Source organism: Crocodylus siamensis, chromosome 7 (genome assembly GCF_052110815.1).
Source record: "Crocodylus siamensis isolate JL-2025a chromosome 7, ASM5211081v1, whole genome shotgun sequence".
Taxonomy (NCBI): Eukaryota; Metazoa; Chordata; order Crocodylia; family Crocodylidae; genus Crocodylus; species Crocodylus siamensis.
The window spans coordinates 47127650-47153318 of NC_143401.1; the positions used below are offsets into that span (position 1 = coordinate 47127650).

Sequence of the window (25669 nt, forward strand, 5' to 3'; positions counted from 1 at the left end):
CCAGAGGACTAAACATCTACAAGTCTCTGACTACAACTCCAAGTATGCTTCGCAACTATGCAGGAAAACTTCAGAAAAGCTTAGAAATCATCTCCTTCACATAAACTACTTCAAAAGTAATCAGCTGAAGAAGGAAAACAATATATGTTACAACAACCTAAAAGAGAGAAATCCGGATATCTTCCCAAACATTATACAATGCATACAAAAAGACTACCAAAATTTTTTACAACATCCATCCAACCAAAAAGAAGAAATGGAACCAAGTACTACAGAAACAACTTTCCAAGCCACAAAACAACCCTCAGAGAAACAACATCAATACCGTACAACAGTCCAACCTCATACTTGATGAAACAGAAGGAATTAATCAATCCTCAAATATTATCAATCTCTCCACACACACTTACCAAAACTGAAAAATCTGTCCCCTCTAAAGATCTTAATTTCTACCCTGAAAAATGCCTGAACAAGATACTACAATGTGGACAACTAGATTTTTTTCTAACACCTGTGTATGAAGGAATATTTCCACATCAACAAAAATATTAATGCCAAAAAAGCCCTCAGATTGTACACCTTAAGGTGAACAAAATCCAAACCTTGACCACTATATTGACTGCTTCAGAGAATGAATATAGAATTAAATATTCAACAACAAACACCACTATATCAACCTCTCCCTCCCAGAAACAAGGGCCATAAAATCTCTAAGATCCAACCACCATATAGAAATTAAACATAGGCACTAACCATGCAGCCAGGAACAGTCCAAATCACCTCATAAAGGACTACAAGGCTCTGGGGGCCAAGCTGAAGGAGACAGGGGCACAGGTGGTCTTCTCATCTGTCCTCCCAGTGAGCAGACGTGGACGACGCCATGAGACCTGCATCAGGGAGGTCAACTTGTGGCTTCAGAGCTGGTGTTATGAGATGGGCTTTGGCTTTTTGGACTATGACCCATACTTCCAAACAAGAGACATGCTTGGGTGGGATGGGCTTCATCTCTTCCGCAAAGGTAAGCATGTGTTCTCTTTCAGGTTGGCTGATCTCCTCTGGTGGGCTTTAAACTAGGTTCCTTGGGGGAAGGGGAGGACAAGGCCAGAGGGATCCATGGAATACTAAACAATGAGATACTTAACTAGGCTGATCTTGTGGGTATCAAAGAACCTATTAGACAGCAGTGTAAGGGCATTCCAGGGGCAGCCACCAGGGGAATTAAGTGTATGTATACAAATGCCAGGAGCATGGGAGATAAGCATAAGGATCTAGAACTCTTGCTTGAGAGCAATAACTTTGACCTAGTGGGACTAACTGAAACCTGGTGGGACTCTACTCATGACTGGGTGGTAGGAATAGAGGGCTATATGTTGTACAGGAGAGATAAAGGAGGGAAAAAGGAGGGGGTGTTTGCTCTCTATGTCAAAGAACAGTACACATCTTCCCTAATCAAATTGGGATCAGAGAATGGACAAGCAGAGACTCTGTGGGTTAGGATCCAAGGGGGCTGGGGGGAAAGGGACCTGGTGTGGGGGGGGGGGGTTACTACAGGCCTCTGCATCAGGAGGATGAGGTAGACGGGGAATTTTACAGGCAGTTCTCAGAGGCTGTGCAGTCTAGAGACATGGTAGTCATGGGGGATCTTAACTACCCAGACATATGCTGGGAGGAACAGTCAGCTAGATCTAACCACACATGCAGGTCCTTAACCTGTATTCAGGACCTCCACCTAACACAAGCGGTAAGGAGTCCCAGGAAGGGTAACACCTTGCTCGACCCAGTGTTGGCCACAGGGGATGACCTGGTGGGGGACCTACAGATTCAAGGTAACCTACAGGACAGCAATCACCAAATGATAAAATTCACTATCCAGAGAAAGACAGACACTATACCTAGCAGGACACAGGTGCTAAATTTGAAAAAGGTTGACTTTAATAGGCCCAGGGGATTGGTTGGCAGGGTACTAGGAAGCAAGAGCCTAGATGCTTTGGGGGTCCAGGATGGGTAGTCATTCCTCAAAGATACCATTCTTTGGGCTCAGAGTGAGACAATCCTGTGACAGAGGAAGGGGGGAAAAGGGGCCAGGAAGCCCCTTTGGCTAATCAGGGTAATCCAGGATACCTTAAGAGCAAAAAAAGAAGCACACAGGAAGTGGAAGCAGGAGGTAGCTAGCGAGGAGGAGTACACTTCCTTGGCCCGCCCCTGCAGGGAGTCAGTGAGGAAGGCCAAGGAAGCTCTAGAACTCAAGCTAGCGGCAGGGATTAAGAACAATTAAAAGTATTTCTTTAGGTACGTTGGGAGCAAAAAAAGGGCGAAGGATAGCATAGAACCCCTACAGGACAGCCAGGGAGGCTTAGTGATGGATAGCAGGGACAAGGCAGAGCTCTTCAATGGGTTTTTTGCCTCTGTCTTCTTAAATTGGAATCTAGAAGAACCCTCAATATGCTTCACGGACACCAACAAGGGGAACATCAGCTGACCAATGGTCAGTGCCAACAGGGTAAAAGGACACTTGGAGGGACTGGACATGTTCAAATAACTGGGACTGGGGGGACTCCACCCATGGGTATTGAAGGAATTTGCGAGTGTCATAGCAGAACCACTAGCAAGGATATATGAGCACTCATGGTGCTTGGGTCAGGTCTTGGAGGATTGGAAGAGGGACAATGTCATCCCAATCTTTAAGAAGGGGAGGAAGGAGGATCCAGGGAACTATAGACCAGTTAGCCTTACCTCTATCTCTGGGAAAATCCTTGAAAAAATTATCAAGGAACACATCTGTGGGAGCCTGCTGACTAATGTGATGTGGTGGGGTAACCAACATGGGTTTATAGTAGGCACCCTGACTAATCTAGTTTCTTTTTATGATAAGGCCACTAAATGTTTAGATGTAGGAGTTCAGGTGGATGTTATCAATCTGGACTTCAAAAAGGCCACTGACATGGTATCCCATACCATCCTTATAAATAACCTGAGGAGATTTGCCTTGGATGATTATATAGTACATTGGGTAGCAAACTGGCTCAAGGGTCACACTCAGAGAGTAGTGGCGGATGGGTCAGTGTCAACCTGGAAAGATGTGTGCAGTGGAGTTCCTCAGTGCTCAGTTCTGGGGCCGGCACTGTTCAACATCTTCATCAGAGATCTGGATTAAGGGGTGGGAAGCACCCTGTCCAAATTCATGTATGACACAAAAATATGGGGTGAAGCTAACACCCTGGAGAGGAGGAACCAGATCCAGGCTGACCTAGACAGGGTGGGGAAGTGGGAAGAGAGCAACAGGATGCAATTCAATAAGGACAAGTGCAAGGTGCTGCATCTAGAGATCTGCATCTAGAGAACTGCCATCATACCTATAGGCTGGGAGAAGACCTTCTCAGCACTACCGAGGCAGAAAGAAATCTTGGAGTCACTGCTGACTCCTGGATGAACATGAGTTGTCAATGTGATGAAGTAGCTGGCAGAGCCAATTGCACCATGTTGTGCATCCATAGGTTCTTCACAAACAGGTCCAGGGCAGTGATTCTTCCTCTCTATGCAGCACTGGTCAGGTCACAGCTGGAGTACTGTGTCCAGTTCTGGATGCCACAGTTCAAGCAGGAGGTGGACAGGATGTGCCTGGAGAGGGTCCAGAGAAGAGGCACTCATCTGATTGGAGGCCTGCAGGGAAGGCCCTGTGAGGGAAGGCTAAGGGACCTTAACCTCTTCAGCCTTGCCAACCTAGCCTGTTTGGCGGTGTACAAGTTCATAAGGGGAGAGCAACATGAAGTAGGCAATGTTTACCAGGGCCCCCCCTGGAACAACAGGGAACAATAACCATAAGCTACTGAAGTGCAGGTTTAGACTGGACATTAGAAAAAAGTTCTTCATGGTCAGGGTTGCCAGAATCTGGAATGGGCTTCCAAAGGAGGTGGTGCTTGCCCCATCCTTGTGGATCTTCAAGAGGAGACTGGATAGGCACCTGGCTGGGATTACATGATCCCAGGTTTGGTGACCCTTTTCTTGCCTGCCAGGGACAGGGGGTAGGACTAGATGGCCCACTGAAGTCCTTTCTGACCCTAGAATCTATGAATCTACAAAAAAACAGCAGATAAAGGAGGAGCTATAATTATTCTTCACCATGAAGACTCATAAAAGAAGTCAACAGACAACTCTCTGACACTACCTACTATGAAAAACTAGAGGAAGATTCTTTTCACCTCAAAAGTAAAACCCACCATTACATCACTTCCATCTGAACTACAAGAAAACCTTCAGACCCTAATCCCTCCACTACCCAATCCAGGTACATTTTACATGCTTTATAAGATCCACAAACAAGGGAACCCCAGTAAATCTATAATTTCCAACCATGGAACTCTAACTGAAGTTTTCATCAAATCCATCCTAAAGCCTCCTGTCACCCAAAGACCAAGTTTTATCCAAGATACAACAAACTTTCTGTGAAAACTCAAAAACACTGACCCCCTTCCCAACAATACCCTCCTAACCATCGTGGATGTCAACAGCTTATATACCAACATCCCAGACCAGATAGCATCTGAGCCTGGCTCATCTCTACAAGAGTAAGATTACAATTCAGAGTACAGATGTCAAGATATTACTGAACTTTTACATTTCGCCCTCACATACAACAACTTCAGTTTTAACTACCAACACTTCTTCCAGACCATGGGCACAGCAATGGGCACCAAAATGGCCTCACAATATGCCAACCTGAAAGAAGAATTCTTTAAGAACTGCACCATCAAATCCATGCTATACTTGAGATATATAGATGATGTCTTCATCATTTGGACTGAAAACCTAGTTTCTGAATGATTTCCATCACAATTTCAACAATCATCACCTCACCATCAGACTCTCTCTTGAATACTCTAACATCATGATCAATTTCTAAAATGGTAAAATACAAACCACCATATGCACAAAACCCATGGACCAACTCAGAACCCGCAATCTCCCTAAACCAGGGGCAGGCAATTATTTCAGGTGGAGGGACACTTACCTAGTTTTGGCAAGCTGTTGAAGGCCCCGTGGGTAGCCCAGCCCCTTAACAGGTGCCCCGTCCCCTGGTCACCATTTTGGGACCAATGTCCCAATGTCTTGGGACCAATGTCCCAGGGCCAGCACCAGTAGGATGCAGGCTGGCAGGGGTCTGTGGAGCCAGGCTGGGCTGCACCAGGAGGGAGAGGGGGGAGCTGGCTCAGCTCCATAAAGACCCTACTAGCAGGGACCTTTTACCCCTGTCATCCAGCTCTGGGCCCTGCTGGTGCTGCCCCTGAGATACTGGCGTGGGCCCCATGTTCCCATGCCCACTTATTCCCAGTGCCCCCCCAGCCCCGCAGTACAGGCAGGGGGCATTGCACAGCCGTGACCCCATTCTTCCTGGCAGGGAAGGAGCTGCTGCGGAGCATGGAGAAAAGCAACCCCTTGCCTGCCTCGTGGCCAGTGCTCCCTGCTGCAGCTGCTCGCAGCCCACGTAGGGCTGTCCTGAACAGGCACAGGCAGCCCTATGTGGGCGGGGAGCAGCAGCATTGTGGGGTGTGGCCATGGGGTGGGGGAGGGGCTGCTTTTCCCATGCTCAGCACCAGGTTGTAACCTGGCCCTGTGCCAGCTCTGGACTGTGCATGGAGGCAGAAGCTGAAGCCCCCACACTTGCCGCACCGGGCAGTGTTTGGTGCTGCTGCTGCTGTTGCTGCTGCTTGGCTGGGGCTCACACGCTGGACAGCCCAGAGGCAGCAGTGGCAGCCTCACGTCAGCACGAGCTCTGGGTGGACAACGGCAGCAAATGCTGCCCAGCACGGCAAGTGGGGGGGCTGCAGCTTCTGACACTGTGGCACAGCCCTGACAGGTGAGCCTGGAGCCAGTGCAGGGCCAGGTTACAAGCTGGTACTGAGCTCATGGGAAAAGTGGCCCCTCGCCTGCCCCATGGCTGGTGCCCCATACTGCAGCTGCTCACAACCTGCATGGGGCTGCCTGTGCCTGCTCAAGACAGCCCCGCATGGGTTGCAAGTGGCTGCAGCAGGGAGCACTGGCCACAGGGTGGGGGGTGGGGCCACTTTTCCCCATGCTCCATACCAACTCCTTCCCTGCCCTTCCCCCTCCCCCTTACCTGAGCTTCCTGTGCCGGGGCAGCCACTTGGTCCCAGGCCAGAAGCCCCTGCTGCAGCTTCCAGCTGGGGGGCGGGGCCAGGTGGGTCCTGCTGTTGCAGGAGCCTGTTGAGGATTCCCCTGGGTCCTACTGCTCCTGTATCCTGTCATTTTTGAGAGGAACCAAGGACAGATACATTTTAATTTTCAAAAAAATTTTAGGGGCCCCACAGGCTGGATAGAATGGCTTTGCAGGCTGGATCTGGCCCACAGGCCATATTTTGCCCACCCCTGCCCTAAACACACCAAAAAAGCTATAATTTACAGACAAGCTCTCCAATACCAGCAAATTTCCACTGAGAAGAATACCTGCAGTTGTCATTTCACAAATCTCAAAAGGGCTTTCACCCAGCAAGGACGCTCCTCCAGAGAGGTAGATTGCAATTTTGAAAGAGCCACCAAGGTAGCATGCAAAGAATTGCTGCAGTACAAAAAGAAAATCCCCACAAACTGCACACCATTAGTTATGACATACCATCCTTCCTTGGAACCTGTATAGAAAATCCTCAAACAACTGCCACCCATACTAGAAGAAGACCCAATTCTTAAAGAGATCTTTCTAGAACCACCCATCCTAGCCTGTAAAAAAGCAACAAACCTTGCTAATCTCATCACCAGAAGCAAACTTCCTATGACCCAGACCACACCAAATGGAACCAGACCATGCCAGGACAAGAAATGTAAAACCTGCCAAAACGTCTCCACCAATCCCACAATAATGACACCCCACAACAGAAACATCACCGTTCCTGGACCTTACACCTGCACCTACAGAAATGTAATGTATCTTGTCTAATGCATCAAATGCCCAGACAGAAAATACCTAGGAGAAATCAAGCAACAACTGCGTGCCAGAATTAATGTAGCTGTTCAGTGAACCGAAGAACTATTAAAGAAAATTATCCAACTACCTGTGAATCACTCCCTGTCTGATCTCTCAGTTATAATCCTCCAAGCGAACTTAAAATACCTTTTGTACATGTGCCTATGAAATTCGCTTCATAAATCTATTGGATACAAAAAATCATGGACTGAATATAGAGACTGGATTTATGACACATTACAAGCTGCATGACATCTAATACACCAGGTAATCTGTGTTTTAGCTGATGACCTGCATTCCTTCATGCTTTTCCCTCACTCCTCTCCCCCTGCCATCTCTACTCTGTCTTCCAAACTTCCACTCATTTACATCTTCACAGACATCTGTTTACCCTAGCTTTTTTCTACCTGGGAGACCTCAGAACAGCATCAGTGCCTGTTTTCCATACTGGGGAAGCCAACGCATGATGGCAGAATCTTAGAGGGAGTGGTGATTTATGGGTGTCTGCAGTCCTTTTCAGTAAAATGGAAGATTTTTCTAAGATACCTGCCCAATGAAATTTTCCCTAACCCTGGTCAGAGGCCTAACAGAAATATTCCCTTCTGTGGGGACCAATGTGATAGGTAGTCCATGTGCTGCTGTGAATTTCATCTACCATAGCAGCTCTTGCTTACTGAGTCCAGTTTTAGAGTGAAACATCTGCCAAGTTTTGATTTTACTCTGTATATCCAGTCTGTTTGCAGCTTCATAAAGCATTCTTGCAGACTTTCTCTGACCAAAACGTAATGGGTAGTGGGCCTGTACATGATCATGGTGACAACTATATTCTAATCTGGGGACAGACTTGACCTATATGTTTTAGAGGAGGGATTATTTCAAGGCACCTGTTTCTTATCTGGTACTATCTGGGAGAATTTTATTCTAAGTATTCTGGTCATTTTATTTCTCCTTTTCCTATCAGCTTCTTCAGAAAAATGAAAAAATAGACTATTTCTTTTTGTTGAGAGACCATTTTTATCTTATAAGCAAACTAAATGTAATATATGAGATGTCAGGAATAATTAAGATACACATATGCTGCCATTTATCTCCTTAGAGAAGAACAGCATATATTTGAACTCTCATTGAGTGCAAAAGATAAGAAAAGTAATGAAGGTAAAAACCATAAAGCCATTGAATGTCGGTGAACACATCTTCCTTGAATAGGGTAGCTTATATTTATATATTATTACAGAGCAGCAAACTAATGCTCAGTGGCTTTTATCCAGCACGGGCCCTGCAGCAGACTATTTTAAAATCTTCCTCACAGCTCCTGAGACTTTTTCCTGTTCCTGTTTCTGACAGACCAAATGATTTACATCCCATCTAGCCACTTCTCTCCCCAGTATCCCATTATTCTATAAATTAGTTCAAGGGACAATTTTCTGCACCTATTAGAATGTTTCTAGAGTGTGCTAAGAAACTGTATGCAGCACAATGGATACCAGCAAATAGACAATGCATTTGAGCAAATGCTTGTATTTCAGATTCTACTTTTTTACTTTAGAATGGAGAATAAGTGAAGTATCTCAGATACTACTGTGTGCAGCACCTGTGGAAAACGCTGACTTTTGATTGTAATTGCTGTAAATAAAAGGAACACCTTCCTCTATAATCTGGAATCTTGGGAAAAAGTGTGTTTGTGCATTTGTGAATGTATGTGTCTTAATAGTAGAGCCTTTTAGGTTAGATGCTGGAGTTACTAAGAGCTGTGTTTGTGTGGATGAATTATCTACTACTCTCGTTACAATTATGGAAGTAGCTAAAAATGTCCCCAACATCGACGAAATAGCCATTATAGCAGACATTGCTGAGCACCACACAAAAGGAAAACTTGGGAGCAAAGACATCATTTGGCAGGCAACAAAGAATATGTCTCTTCTCACATGGTGGGAGGGATACTGTAACACCTGGCTGTTGTCCAGGATTGCTCTAAGGAGCCTAAGTATTCCACCAACAGCACCTTCTTGTGAATGAAACTGGAAGGCTTTCAGCTCAACCAAGACAAAGAGGAATAGACTAACAGATTAATGCATTGTACTGCTAAACTTGCTTCTATTTCTCAAAATTTCTTACTTCTGGAGAATGAGTCAGAAGCACAATTCATGAAAAAGATGCTGTGTGATGACAAGTTGCCCTTGCCCATAGACTCATTGGTAAAAACATCCCTTTTCAAAAGAGAATGTGGTTCAAGTAGTTCTGAATCATGTTGTTCTCAAGTCGATTCTGAAATGGAACTAATAAGTCGTGCAAGTGATTCTATAGATACTGACAGTGAAACTGGAGGTGCTGCAATGACCTCAGTGGAAAAGAGTTAAACTCTGTTGGAAGTTGATGAGTGGGCAACCATGGCATATCATTCATAGTTCTTTGGGTGTGCTAAAATTAGTGTCAGCAGTTTTCAGTTCCTTCATTTTTTTCTTAAATTTAAACAAACAATGTAAGGTAAGTACATGCTATTGTGAATTGTCTTTACATTTTTACAAGTATTCTAATAAAAACAATTTATTTCCACATAAAGATTTGAATTTGTTTGAATATAACATTTAAACCACAGTGAGTGTGCTGTATTCAGTTTTTTTCCTAATCAAATATTTCAGGTCAAATACTTGTGGCTATTGGGACATTACTATATATAATTCAAATAAACATGCTAAATCAGATCACACTCTATTTAGGGCATTGGAAAATTTTCCAGAAAACCCACATCTCTGGGGACAAGACCCTGAAAAAACTGCAACAATGATAACCCCCCAAACTGGACCTCTTATATGGGAGTTATAATAGGAAAACCCCCACACAGCAGTTTGTCAGTTTAGCTGCACAGTTTTGCTTGCAGGACCCAGAACTGGCCATCAGCCTAATACCTGGCATCACCATTGTTCCACTAAGTAGATCAAAGAAGTAAGAAGAAGATAGAAATGGTAGCTATTGTTTCCCTAGCCTGTGGAGCAAACTGTATAAACTGTCCTCATGCTCCACCACCATCACACGGCACTTTGCACCTGGCCTTGTACCATCTACACCAGTCCAGAAGAGCAGCAACAGTCCCCCCCCACACTGATGGTGGGGGGGGGGGGGGGGGGGAGGGGGCCCTGGGCCCTGGCCTGGTGGGGTTGCCAGCCGGGCCCTTCAGAGTCCTTATCGCACATGTTACTAGGGCTGGCCTGTCCTTTCAGGGAGACCTGTGGTCGTTGATGGCAGCTGCGAGAGCTGGTGGTGGCAGCTGCATTTGTTGTGTTACCCTCCTACCTGCCCTGTGCGTTGGATGTTTAGTTACCTGTTCCAGCCAGAATTTTGGCTGCCACCCCTCCCTACCTGTCCGGTGTGCCGGGACTTTAATTTCTTTCTTGGCCAAAACAGGTAACCAAACAGGACCAGGGTGGGAAACTAAGTTTTGCTATGAGCAGGATGGGTGGGGGGGGATGGAGGGGGAGGGGGCACAAATACACACATTGGCCTCTGGTGCCAGACACCCACAGTACATCACTGCACAAGTCCCTAGGAGCCAGGCATAGATGCAGTATGAGACCTGGCCCTCTTATTTCTTGTTGCTTCCAGCATAAGATGTGGAAGAAAGAAGCAGCAGTCCCCACTAGTTGAAGGAAAGGGGAAGGGAATGTTTATAACCTTCTCAGTTGTCCCCAGTTAAGCTCTCTCTCCTCCAGGCTTAGAAGTTGTCTCTGTTGCTCCTTGATCCCATCAGAGCTGTACTATGGCTGGCAAGGAAGTCCACTGTTGTGCTAGGGCTGAATGCTTTCTGATTTGGGTTCCTTCTAAAGCTACTTGTGTTTTAATATAGGCTTTTCTCCTTCTGCTAGGCTGTTTCTTAAGCATTTGGTCTGAATTGCTCTCCTTAGGGTGGGGACAATGTCCTTTCTGACTATGTGGGCAAATAGCAGAAAACCATATTTGCAAACTTATTAATTTAATTAAAACTCTTGCTTAGATCTACTTCTGCTTGTACCTTGGTTTGGTTTGTTTCTCTTGAATATTTATTACACTTGAGTTTGTTCATTTGAAAGTCTTGAGGAGTGCCCTTAATTTTACACAGCACATATGCATGTGAATGGGTGTATTTGTGAAAGCTGTATTTTCCCAGCCAATCTATACATTATACACATGCAATTACTTAGTGGGAATATGACAAGAAAAACTGAATAAGTTTCTTAGGCTGCCAATAAATGAGGCTTACATGTTGCTTTGCTGTTCAGTCAAGAAGCAACTCGATAATTCTTGAATATTGGCTCTGTGAACACAGCTAAATAAAGTTCTTTGCTATGCAAAAAAAGGACAGGAAAAGACTTTAAGTATCCTAATAGTTTCTGTGCCAACTTGTGTTTTGTGTTTCTCTTCCTGAAGTGAGATTGGACTTCTCAATAATTGCTTCACATGTTCCTCATTAATCATTAAGGCTAAGGATTGAAGTTACACATAAACCAGTTTAAGTGATTGGAAACTGGTTGAAACTTTTAACAGAACAGAAGTTCAGTGTACATAAACCACTTTCAAAATGGCCAAAACCAGTTAAAAATAAACCTGGATAGATGTAGTATCAGATTTAACTAATTTAGATCAAACTGGTTTATGGAACTTCTGTCCCAGATCACTTCCTGGTTCAAATTTAACTCACAGTCCCCCAGCATCCCAGAATGCTCTGCAGTCCTGGGCTGTGCTGTCTGCTCCAGCAGAGCAGGGACTGCCCCACCCTTCTTCTCCCTAGCCTGCTTCTTGCCTGTGCCTGTTAGCCCATAGGGACAGGGGAGGGGTGGAACAGACCCCTAGACTGCCCTAGATTGGGTCTACATAGTGTGTGAGGGGGAGGGAAAGCTCCCATGGTGGGGGGTTTCACCCCTCCACAGCTCTCCTCTAGCCAGGGGCAACCCGTGGAGCTGAGGGAATTCCCTACCTCCCTCTCCCCTGCACAGCTCCTTTCCTTAGCTACTGCCACAGGAGAAAGGGCAAGCAGCTACACAACTTAGGCAAGCACCTGCATTGGAGGGAAAGAATTTCTCTCCTCTCCCTGAAACGGCCCTGGGCTATCTCTGAGCCTTACAATGGCTGAAGCAAGCAGCTGTGGGGTTTGGGAGGAGAAGAATTTCCCTCAGCTCCCTGGGGCTCCCCAGGCTGGAGGACCTTAGGCTGGGGTGGGAGGAAGCCTTCAGAGGTGAGGGCTCCCTGATACTTCCATGCTGGATTGTATGGGCAAGCATCCAGCCCGAAGGGCTCCTTCTCCCTCCATCCTGTGGCAGTGGCTGAAGCAATCAGCAGCTGGAGAGGGGGAAGGGGGGAATTATCCTCAGCATCCCAGGGCTGCCTGGGCTGGGAACCCAAGGTGGGGGAAACCCCCTTAGATGGAGGCTCCCTCAAGGTGGGTCAGCACCTGGACAGGTGCTCCTCAACCCCCTGTGGGGGGATAGCATGGGGTTGGGAGCATGTGCTGGGGAGCCAATCAGGGATGGCCCCACTTGGCTGGGTTTGCTATTGCCAGAGAGCTGGGGGATGTGCTCTAGCACCCCTCACCTAATGGCCTGGGTCAGTGCAAGCCTCCCCCTGCCTTTCCCAATTGAAAACTGAGTGGCAGTTCATTTAGTTATCAGTTCAATATATGCAGTTTAAAAGAAGCTGTGTAGATTTAATCAGTTCTGCCTTAGGCTTTTTGACTGTCTGTACTTAGCCCAAGTCATTCAATTAAGAAACAAAAACTATACCATTTGACTTATGTGACCATTTACACAGCTCAGATTACAGAGTTGAACACTCAAATGACCAATATTGTGAGAATTCCCATTTTGACTATGGATGTGCAAATAAAAATCAAGAATCAAATTCTGTATTTACTCAAATATAAGATGATCCTGAATATAAGATAATTAGATTCTATATATGGAAAAATATAAATGTTATAGAATCTAATTAATGGAGCTTTGCCTTGAAATTGTTTCTCTCCCACTGCCACAGCAAGGAAAATAAATCTGGTGGGGGGCAGGACAGGTGATCCCTTCTCCCCCCTAACTTCTTTCCCCTGCAGCCCTCCCCGACTTCTAACTGTCAGACCCTGCTCTTTCTGAGCACATGTAATGGAGGGGTAAATCTGAAAATGCTACCTTTAAAATAGACATGCCTGTAATAATTTGCATATAGACAAATTACTACGGGTACCCATAAACTTAGTTCATCTAGAATTGATGCATTTTACCTTTTTTTTGGAAACAGCTTCAGGTTTTTGCACAGGTGCACCATAAAAGACTTTTATGCAGCACTTCTATACCTACTTATATACAGCACAAACTTAAAAAAAAAAAACTTTTAAGGAAAATTTTTCATGCCCCAGGTCAAACTAGTCAGATCAGTTCTGAATCCTTTGAATCATTTAAAAACTTCATGTGGCCCTACTACTGGCAGGTATCCTCCACCCCAGACTTTTCATCCTGGGATTTCAGATACTTCCAGATCTTTTGGCAGTGTCACAGGAGCACTGAGGTGCCCTGTTCCTAAGTAGTGGAGAAAGGTAGCTGCCAATCTCCAGGGCAGCTCAGGTGCTGGTTGCTGTGGCAACCAGGTGGGTCATGTGACCATAAGGGGGCAGGGCTGGGCCTTTATAAACAGCCCAGGCCGGAGCCTAGAGGGTAGTTCCCTTCTGGCAGGAGCAGGAGCAGGAGCAGGAGCAGGAGCAGGAGCAGGAGCAGGAGCAGGAGCAGGAGCAGGAGCAGGAGCAGGAGCAGGAGCAGGAGCAGGAGCAGGAGCAGATAGTTGCAGCATGACCACCTGAGTGGCTACGGCATGGTTAGAGAGCCAGGGAAGCATAGGCTGTATGTTATAAGCCAGAAGGCTTCTGGTTGTTATGTTGCGGCCGTTTGGCTCATGGTTTAGTTATCGTTAGACCGGAGGACCGGGTGAGGCTGTAGGGGCATGAGGAGGCCTCACGGGATCTCCCCAGTTATGTGGGGGTTCCCGGTGCCCTGTGTGGGCAACAGAGTGGTGCCTAGGGTGGTACAGCTATTCAGTGCTGAGGCGGCACAGCAGGTAGCCCTGGGTGAATGATAGTGAGAAGCCCGAGCAGGGCCGAGGACCCCGCTCAAGGGGCCGAGCACTAGAGTGAAGCCTGTAGGGACTCATGTTGGGCTCCAGGTGTGGGAGCCACATGAGTGGAAGCCTAGGGTGGGTGCTGTAAAGACGATTAGCCTGGTGAGGGCAATCCAGGGGCTATTTAGGGCCCGGAGAAGGTGCCGAGAAGCCATAGGAGTGGGTACGTGTTGAAGAGAGGCCCCAGGCAGGGCTCGTACAGTATAAAGCCACCCCAAGGGGGGGCATGTATTATTGACAGTCACCCCAAGATGGGTGGGTTCTAAAAGGTGTTCCAGAGGGCTTCTACAACAATAGGAATCCCAAGGAAGCAGAGGGGCCAGGCAAGGCTCCGGCCGCCTGAGCCGAACTGGACTCACATGATTGATGGGACCCAGTGGGCCTAGAGGGGCCAGGTAAGGCTTAGGTTGCCTGAGCCTAATTGATACAGATAATGAATACAAATAACTAATACAGATTGCGGAGGGGCACCAGAGAAGGGCTCTAGTTGTAGTCCAAGCCCAGGGGCGCCAGGTAGAGTGCAGAAGGTTAAGGACCGGATAACGTCTAGGAAGAGCTGTGAGGCTTGGGGCGTGCTAAAGGAGGCACGCATTGCCCATAAGGCAGGGGTGCATTGAGGCACTGCACTCGGAACGGGGAATAGTATTAGTGAGGTGTCCAGGGCGATAAGAGGCAGCCTCCCATATTGAACCTTATAACATCAAAGATGTGGTGGGTGAGTAGAGGGTGCTGGATTGCCTGATTGACACAGCAGGGGGCGCTAGTGAGATCATGGCCGCTCCTAGGCCCCACCCGTGACAGGCAGGCATCCTATGTGCAGGCCCAGAAGTTTGGGGTTCAGATGCCCCCAAATTTCACTTGCCCTCAGCTGTATGGCAGCAGGAGCAAGTTAGGGAGATGTCTCCCATTTCCATAAGGTCACATCTAGCTGAGATCCTCCCACTGGAAGCTGGCCAGTGGGAAGCTCTCATAGGAAGGCTCTCATAGGGAGTCCTGACTGCAAATAGACAAGGGGTGAAGTCTCCACTTCACAAAGCCATTTTTAAGGCACCTACTTGGTCAGGGTACTTCCCCCTGCCACCTTCATGATCATGGCATTTCCCCTGCCAGGTAGTACAAACTTTTTTCTTTTTTTCCTTTGAAGGAAACATATTTGTGTTCCAAGTCAAATAAGGCAAATCATTTCCAAAGCTGTGAGTCATTCAAGAACCAAATGTAGCCTTACTACCAGCAAACATCTTCCACCCCTGCCTGGGGCTTCAGATGCTTCCAGATCCTTTGGTGGGCATCCCACATGCAGATCCAAGACCAGAAGCTTGGGGTTCAGATGGCTCCGAGTTTTGCTTGCCCACAGCGGTATGGCCACAGGAGCAAGCTAGGGAGGAGTCTCCCATTTCCATGAAGTGGGCATAAAGCCAAGATCTTCCCACTGGAAGTGGAAGTGGGAGACTAAATATGTATTACCTCCACCTGGGTACTACTTCTTGCCAGAAAAATGGTTATCCTCTGCCAGTAGGAAAACCACCTTATCAGTCACAGCGTTTCCCCTGCCTGGTAGTACAAACTATTCATGATATTAGTCTAAAGCCAAAAGCTTGTGATTTACTACATAATTCATTGAGCTGGGCCCCACCAGAGTACACAGCATTTCAAACCATGACAACACCACAGTTCATCACTGCTCAGTATGTGTGCATACTCCAGATTACCCCCCCCCAAAATAATCCATATGCTAATTAGTCACCAATCATGACTGGAACTTGTCATGAGTCCTGGGAACCTCCAAAAATGTACATGCAGTTGAGGTGCAGAGCAACCTGGTCTGGCTTTACCTCATGGGGTAGGGGCGAGAAGAGGGCACACAAATCATGCACAACAGGCTGAGGGATAAGGGTGAAACAGAGGGATTCTGGGTGAACTGTTTGGGGTCCCATTTGGTGATGTTTGCCACACATTCAAGGCTGGTGAAGAAACAGGAATCACTATATATGAGGAAGAATTACACAGCTTAGTTGTAGGAGTGAAGAGGAAATAAAAATGTATTGCCAGTGTTGTGGCTCACCATGACTTGAAAAACCATAAATGCTGAGGGGGACTGAGCACAATGGGTACTGCCATATATATTGTTCATATGAGTAGTTTTGGTCCCAAGCAGAGAGGGGCATGGCTGGTTCTGGCTGGTGTTGACCATGTTTTGCAGTATCTTCAGGCTCATTGTCAGTTCCCTGTGAAGGGAACACCTGCCCATTTTTAATGGACCCCCAAAATGGTTTCCAACTGTATGTTTGCCCAATATGAGCCATGTGTTTTATAGTCTTTCTCAGCAGTGTTGGCTGCATTTAATCAACTTCATGTTGGTTTCTATTACTGAGCACATGCTGCTTTTGGCAGAAGTTTAATGATAGACAATAAACTTAATGAGGTTTCTTTGTATGCAGACCTACTACAGACCTCCTATCCAGAAACAAGAGCTGGACCAGGAATTTACTAGGGAACTGGCTGAGGCTGCATGCTCTTGGTGCATGGTTGTCATGGGAGACTTCAACTACCCAGACAGCCCATGGGAAGAGCACTTGGCAAAATCCGATTCATCGCAAAGCTTCCTTACATGCATGGATGAGCTCTACCTGACTCAAGAAGTCTATGGCTGACAAGAGGCAAAGTGTTGTTAGACCTGGTACTGGCCAAAGGGAATGACATAGTCAGTGACCTAAGAATCGATGGAAAGCTGAGTGATAGTGACCACGAGTTGATCACCTTTACTATCCATTGCAAAGCTGGCAAGTCAGTCAGCAAAGCAGAAGTCCTTCCGGAAAGCTGACTTTGACAAGCTCAGGAGGTTCATTGTTGAGGTCCTAAGGGACACGACTTGACTGAAAGAGGAGTCAAAGAGGAGTGCTTACTCCTCAAGGGAGTGATCCTGACAGCACAAGGCATAGCTATCCCATCTCGGAGCAAGCGTAGCAAAAGGATGCAGCAATCCCCTTAGCTCAGGGGGGAACTCGAGGACCTCCTACTCCTCAAAAGAGATACTTATAAAGGATGGAAGGTTGGAATTATCACCAAGGTGGAGTACTCAGCACTGGTCTGTACATGCAGGGAGTGGATCAGGAAAGCCAAGGCTGCAACCGAGCTCCATCTGGCTTCACGTATCAAGGATAACCAAAAAATCCTTTTTCAGATATGTAGGGAGTCAGAAAAAAATCATGGGTAACATTGGACCCCTGCTGAACCAAACAAGACAGCTGATAACTGACACCCAGTAAAAGGCCAACCTGCTTAATGGGTGCTTCACGTCAGTCTTTCATCAGTCCAATGGGACCACCCTGCCTAACAAGATGCGGGACAGCCAGGGTGAAGGTATATTTATACTCAGCATCGGTGTTGATCTAGTAAAGGATCACCTTGAGTGGCTGGACACCTTCAAGTCAGCTGGTCCTGACAGATTACACCTTAGGGTACTCAAGGAGCTGGCAAGTGTCATAGTTCAACCATTGGCAAAAATATTTGAAAATTCATGGTGCTCAAGTGAAGTACCTGAAGACTGGAATAAGGCCAATGTGGTACCCATCTTCAAGAAAGGGCAGAAAGTAGATCTCAGGAATTACAGGCCAATCAGCATGACCTCAATCCCTGGTAAGATTCTCAAGAAAATTATCAAGGAGGCCCTTCTGGACAAGCAGGCTGAGGGCAACATCCTGAGAGATAGCCAGCATGGGTTGCTTGATTAATCTCATCTTCTTCTATGACCTGGTGACATATCACCTGGACAAGGGAGAAGAGATTGATGTCATATACATGGACTTTAAAAAAGCCTTTGATCTGGTGTCCCATGACCTCCTCATGGAAAAATTGGCCAACTGTGGCCTTGGCTACACCACAGTCCGATGGCTGGGAAATTGGCTCTGAGGTCAGACCCAGAGAGTCGTGGTTGATGGCAGCAAATCATTATGTCACTCTGTAACCAGTGGCATCCCTCAAGGCTCTGTCCTTGGACCGGCTCTCTTCAACATCTTTATCAATGATGTGGATACTGGTGTCAGAAGTGCACTGGCTAAGATCGCCAATGATCCTGAACTTTGGGGCATAGTGTCCATACCCAAGGACGGGCTAGTGATCCAGATTGACTTGGATAAGCTTAGTAAGTGGGTGAACACAAATCTGATGATGTTCAATACTGATAAATGCAAGATACTCCACCTCAGGAAAAAGAACCCTCAGCATACTTATAGGCTCAGCAGTGCTACAGCACCACTGCTGAAAGAGACTTGGGGCTCATGATTGATGCGAAGCCGCAGCTGGTAAGGCAAACAAAACCCTGGCTTGCATCTATAGATGCTTCTCAAGTAAATCTCAGGATGTCATCCTCCCACTGTACTTGGCTTTGGTGAGGCTGCAGCTGGAGTACTGCATCCAGTTTTGAGCTCCACAATTCAGGAAGGATGTCAAGAAGTTTGAGAGAGCCTAGAAGAGTGCCATGTGCATGATTAGAGGGCAAGAGAATAGGCCCTATGAAGAGAGGCTGAGAGCCATGGGACTCTTCAGTCTGGAAAAGCAGAGGCTCAGAGGGGACCTGGCGGCTACCTATACATACACAAGGGGTGTTCATCAGGATCTGGGAGAACACCTGTTTACCAGAGTGCCCCAAGGAAAAATTCTGACAAGACCATTTTAGGCTGGACATAAGAAAAAATTTCTTTACTGTCAGAGCCCAGAAGACCTGGAATAGACTCCTTCCAGATGTGGTGCAGGTACCTACTCTGGACTTATTCAAGAAATGCTTGGATGATCTTATTGGGGTCCTTTGACCCTAGCTGACTTCCTGCCCCTGGGGCAGGGGGCTGGACTTCATGATTTTCAAGGTCCCTTCCAGCCCTAACGTCTATGAAGTCTATAAAAAAAATGTAAGATGAGGAGTATTTCCCCATGCTGACTGGGGAGGAACCTCATCTTATAATCAAGTAAATATGGTAATAAAGTTTCCACATGGAGTCATTTAACTAGCTGTATTCTAGACCCAATAATACAAAAATCAGAGTATCCTCCATTCCCACTGACAGCTGAAAGTTATGAGAATTTGGAGATCTTAGCAATTTCCTGGATTGTGGGATATATATCGGTGGCTACAGGAATGAAATTTCTTTTGGTGATGTCAGGATCTGTTGCTATAAAAATAAATGTGATGTAATTAATGCATTTTGCACTATGATTTCCTTATAGGATTAAACATAAAGACAAGCTGGGGTGTATGGTAGGGAGAGGACATTTATTTAAGTATAGTTTTTTGTACTATGCAAAAAAGGTGGAGAAAGTCATGAAAAATGTGCTTTATTGGCAGTCTGAAGTACAAGATTTTGATTAGAAAATTCTAACTTAAAACAAAGAGCAGTGGTTGTCTGTATGAGACTGACTGGATTCTTCTTAGTGTTCAGTTTAGAATAGTTTTAAATATTTTGGGGATAATTTTGTAATTTTTTTGTTTTTTTACTACATTAGAAGTTTACCTCTCACACAGAAAAGCAGTCTGGTAACCTATGCTAATATGGTCTCCATGTGCATATTTTGTGGCTACTCTTCTCCCAGTCAGATGTACTCTCAGGAATAAGTTAGACTGTTCATTTGATATACTCCCTCTTTAATTCAGAGTAGCAGTATATCAATAAGGTACAAAATATGCCATGTTTTAACATCATTTTGGGAAATAAACTGCTGCCTTTGACTACAGAATTAGCTTGTTTTCCTGGAGCAGAGTTAACTATGACAAATGTTCTCAATATCTGTTTTACCTGTCCATGAACATTTAGGAAGATTTGGCAAAACATAAAGTCAATGAATTCCTGCTGCTGTATTTAGAAAGAGCCTGAGGCATTTTCAGTGTAAACACAATTTTGAATATTTGATACTGCTTCTGTGTGATCTAACAATGTTTCAAAGTAGAAAATAAGGCAGCTAGATTGCTTTAATCTAATTTAAGTCTTTTTTTTCTATTGCTTTCAGTTAATGTGCCTCTCAGGTTCCTTTGAAGAAAGTTTTAATGCAACTCATAGGGCCAAATCCTGATCTGAGCTAAGTCCTCTTACTGTCATTCTGAAAGCATTATGGAGATCTAAAGATGCGCTTTGTAGGGAGATGACAGCATCACCAGGTAATGAAGATCTAGGTTACCTGGTTCTTCCATGTTCTGCTCTCATAAAGGGGATGCCAGGGGAGAAGGAACAGTAAGGCTGCTTTAAACTCTGTTGGCAGAGGCTGGGGCTCATGCAGAATTGGCTCTAGGACTGGGGACTAATCTCTACCTGGTGCTGCAGACAGTAGTCATGATTCAGTCCTTTACATCTAATATTACATCTAATAATGCCCTCTTTCTGGCCTAACAGATCTCAAATTCTCTTCTGCATGGTACAGCAGCTTCAACTGAAGAATATTCCCATCCCAGAGTAAACTAGTGATTACAGTACTCTCCAGGGAGATGTGTCTGAATCACCTCATGCAGAGGGGATAAATGACCATGGATCTTCCTCATCCTAGGCAAGTGCTCTAAACCCCAGGCTATGGTATAGAAGGGGGCAAACACCTCTTCATCTGGTTGAAAAGAAAGTGGTAGCCACCACTGTATGTTACACTCAGGCACGATCTATTAACACCTTCCAGATTTAGCATCTCAAGGCAGAGCAACTCCTATATTTCAGGAATTCAACTGGAATGAACTGGGCACTAAGCTGCTCAGCTCTGTTAAGAATGTGGTGTTTTGGGGCATGAGAAAAAGCAGAATTTTAGGTACTGGGTCTAGTTTATGGTAAAATAGTCGAGAACTCGTGGACTTCAAGCACCTTCAAGTTAGGTAGTAGCAGTGCAGAGGATTGCAGTTTTAGGTTTAGGTTGCATCTGACCCTTTGCCTTTATTTACACTCTTATTTCAGGGATTTCAAACTGTTTCACAAAGGATAGTAAGTGTCCAGTACCCTTTTCCAGGCAAACAGAGGCAAAGACAACATTACTTGCTTAAAGTTAAAAAGTGACTCCATGGTAGAGCTAGAAACAGAATCGAGTTCTAGTTCTATTATGTCCCAGTCCCATCTCTATATATTTATTTAGGTGAGTAGTAGATCTGGATACTGAGGACCTCTATTTATTTACAAAGGGCAAGAGTAAATTAATCTCTGGCTGGTGCAAGGGCTGCAAACCATTAATTTCCTACTTAAAACCCTTAAAATAAGGCTGAAGTGGTGGCCCTGTATAAAGGGGCAAATGTCATTCATTCCTAAGTAGAATGATGTTGGCAGCAACCTAACAATATTGAGCAGGTGTTTCAATTTTTGACTTGCTTGTGGCCATGATACCTGTCTATTACTGTACTGAAACCAACATCTTATTTCATATGCTTATGATAAAGTACCTCTCTGACTGTAATGCCTTTTCTCAGCCTGAGCTTGATTCAGACCAGTTACCCAGAGTGAAAACCTGGAACTGTAACCTTGAGATTTCCTGTCCCAACTCCATAAGCTGAATAGAAATGTGACTGGCTTTGGTCTAGTTAGTAAGGAGGTTCATTAAGCCAAAATTAGCAAAACTAATTAAGTATTAAAAAGTGTATTACTAGAGTTGGAATTATATTAGTAGACCCAGAAAGTAAAATGAATAGTAGAGACTTCTGAAACCACGAGTGAATGAACCAAGAAGCATATCAGTTTTCAGCTATGTAAACATAAGAAATACCTGATTCTCATGATGAGTTTCTAGTAGCCACAGTGATGGAACTATACTAATCAGGTATAAAAATATTGCTGGTGAAAACCTGTGAAAGAAAAGAAAAGATGGCTTAGTTACAACATTTCTTCAAGCATCACATATCATCCTATTTTAGGAGCAGGGCCTTGAGTATATTACGTTCCAATGTGAACTGTGTTTTAAGTGTTTTGTGGCTTCTGCCATATTTAATATTGCAGAGTAGCTGCAAACGACTTCTCTAATGGATGTAACTCTCACTGAATTTCTAATGCAATCAATGCATACAAGTCTTAATTCGACCATCTATACTGACTTCTTTGAACACCTTTCTCAAAAGCAAAATGATGCTGTTTTCTAATTTATAATTCACCTATGGAATTCTGTGTGGAATGAGTGTTTAAAAATCTCTAGCCAAAACCATCCTTCTTATCTCAAGTTAGTGTAAATTTGGAGTTGCTCTATTGTGGCTTTTATACCAGTGGCATACTATAAAAGTAATTTGAGAGCAGTATATGTAAATGCAGCCAGGGTAACCAGAACAAACGTTTCCTCGTCAAAGATCTTTCAAAAAGGAATAAAACTGCCTATAAGAATATGGGGTTCAATATACGCATGTGCAATTCTGTAATCTTGTTCACTGTGAATCTGATTCTCTGGTTCTCTTTCACCTTATGTATTACTTCTCATTGGTTCAAAGATCTTTGTAATACTTTAGACTCTCTTCCTGACACTACTGATATTCATCTTCCAGAGCAGGGCTTGTTTTCCAGGAACATTGTCATACCTTCTGCATACATTTTCCTCACCCATTCTCACACCGTGGAATGCTGCTGTCTCTTTTACATGGGATTTTATTGTGAGAGTTGTTTACATTTTTCAATTAAATCCCTGCCAACAGTTTCTTTATATTATACTTGGTTTTGGACTAAGAGTGAGGTCTGATGTAACTTGTTTAGTTTATAAACATAATTGAAATTCTTTTGAAATCTAGGGGAATCTTTCCATTGGCTTCAATGGGATTGTGATCAACTCCTAGTTTCCTAACCCTACACCCATTTCAAATCAATGGCAAAATTCCCATCAATTTCAGTGATGTAGAATCAAGTCTTCTGAGGAATTTTACTTGGTTCTCATGAGAGTCATTAGTAAATACTTCAGTCAAATGAAACTGCTTGAAGCAGCCTAACCATTTGGGCTAGGGTGATGTTTCAGCAAAATCAAAGCATTTTAGGGATATTATGGAAAATATTAGCCTCATTATTAAATTAATGTTGTGAATTACTTCCATAGCCTGTTTGCATTTTTTTAAAGCAGGACTTTTCTCATAAACTGATCTTCTGATGATCACAGCTTCCCTGTTGCTGAGACTGCAGTCATTCCAGTTGTTCCAGCTAATGTAAGTTCTATCCATTCCTAATATCAGAAACTATATACATCTTCTCAACGTGATCAGTTCCTTCTCTTTCCTGGATTTGAAAATGATTAAATGCTTCCTGTTAAAATCTGCATTATTATTATTAGGCTCTGTAATTAATACCCACTGGGTGCATCTACATGTACAACTAGCACATAGCAGTAAACTCTGGCACAGTTTATTGCTTCTAGGTGCAGCATTTATATGTGTGCTCGGGACCACAGTATGTTGAGCCAGGGCAGAGCAGTCCTAGCTGGCAGAGGGCCCAGGAGGTCAGTCTGCCAGCCTGGGGCTGCTGCACCCTGGCTCCACAGTCAAACTCTACAGTAAAGTGCACATGTATATGCACCCACTGCAACAAACTGATAAATCTCATTTCACATTATCTGCAGATGGGTGCAGACATGGCTACATTTCAATTCCGTTCACGTTTTGAATGTTGCAAGGACTATTTTTCCAAACATAGGGGGTAAAAGCTTGTCCTCTCTTAAATTAAAGCTTAGAAACTGGAGTGCAATGTGATTGGCACAAGGGAAAATTACTGGTATCAGCTTGCTAAACTGACATAAAATGTCCTAATCAAACACCTGATGCAACTGCCCTCAGAAATACTTAGTTGTGCCTGTTTTTATTTTTATTCATTTATTTTACTTCATTCTTTTGCTACTGACTTTTGGCCAGATTATTTAGGAAGGGAACATGCAAACCTTAATTTCCACCCAGAAACATGAAGCAGGTGTAGAGCAGAAGACTGCCATATTTTACCTTGAACAAAGGTAGGAAAAACATTCCAGCTGGCAGACCAGCAGCACTGATCTAATAATGCCGTCTCTAGCCAGCTGAGCTCGGGAATTTTAGCCTTGACTTCCTTTTCAGAAAAAGCTACCCAGAGGAACTATTCTTTGTCCAAGTTTGGCTGCCACTGTTAATTGCTTGTGCTAAAGCAACCATAAACTATATCTACAATTTATGGATGTAATACTTGGCTATTCTGGAGATACAGTTTTCGATGTGATGTAAACAGATCAATGGCACAAACATGCAGTGACCATGGGTATTTCTATGAATTTAAGTTGTTGATATTGGATTTTGGAATTTATTCTATCCCTAACATCCAAAAGTAATTTCTTTGAAACTCTAAGTACCCCAAATTTTTGGCTATTCTCTGACATATTTGGATAACTTCAGTTTACTTTTAGGAGGATTTAAAGCAGTCTATCCATATAAACTAAAGGAAGATTTGTACCCTGACTTCTTCAAATGTTTCCATATTTCCAGAAGATCCTACGGGGTACATCTACACAAGATGCTTACTGTGTAGTTGACTAATTAGCTGCACAGTAAATGCAGCAAGCCCTGGCTCAACATACTGCAATCCCAGGTTGACATGGAAGTTTATGCTGTGCATTAATAGGTGGTGTAGACATGCCTATAGTATGCCACTATCAGAGGATCATGGTGCATTAATGACCCCAGTCCATAGTTGAACCAGTGATCATCTTTAATAATCAAGTATTTACTGACTGTTATAGCACAGTGATGTGTGAACCTGCTAGAGCTTATCCTAGAAGCTCTAGGATAGGGGTGAAAAATGTTAGAATCTCAGAATCTGAATCAGATCAGAGGACCCTTTAATCTCTTCGATCAAATCGGAACCCTCCGAATTGATTCAGAGAGATTTGGAAAGATTCAGAGATTTGGACATAGAAACAGCTTTACATGTTTTTTCTACATACCTCTAGGTAGCAGGGGCTCATGATCGCTGCAATGTTGGGGCGCATGGAGTGTGCCACCGAAGCATGGGGGGCCCCCAGTGTGCTCAGCAGCAGATCCAGAAGTGGACCAGAAGCATTTCCAGTTCACTTCCGGTTCTTCCAGGGAGTGCTCAGGGATGTCCCCCCAGCTCAGTGACTGATGCCTCCTGGGTCAGGGGGGCGGACCTGGGGTTCCCCTGCAGCCAGCATGCTCCCCAGAAAACCAGGAAGTGGACTGGAAGTACTTCTGGCCTACTTTTGGGTTTGCTGCCGAGCACATGGTGGGCCCCCCTGCACTCCTGTGGGATGTTCCATGCACCCCAGCATTTCAGTGATCACAAGCTATGCCTGCTACCTCAAGGTATGTAGAAAAAACTTTTAAAACTGTCTGTGTCTGAATTGCTGATTCTCTGAATCAGCATTTAATCTTCAGATTCGAATTCAGCTGAATCAAATTAGGCACAGTGATACAAATCAATGAATCAAATCACTGTCACTGATTCTGGCTGAATCCAAATCCGAATTGAATAGGGACCACTTCACACACCCCTAAATTCTTCTGGAAAGTCAAGCATGCTGCTTTCTGTAGGTTTAATTGCACTGTAGGAATTCACAATTGTAAACTCAAGTAGCAGGTATCTAGTTTCATTTTAGGGATGAACTACCCAAAGC

The 25669-nt window shown here is 44.8% G+C and overlaps 1 protein-coding gene across 1 annotated transcript in view; it reads right to left on the reverse strand.

Annotated features, from left to right (window-relative positions):
• TMEM26 (transmembrane protein 26) overlaps positions 1–25669 on the reverse strand; it is a 46467-nt gene that overhangs the window by 15429 nt on the left and 5369 nt on the right. The window contains exon 2 of the mRNA XM_090058058.1: positions 21818–21896. Within this exon, the coding sequence (XP_089914184.1) occupies positions 21818–21896 (79 nt within the window). The remainder of the gene's footprint in view (positions 1–21817; positions 21897–25669) is intronic.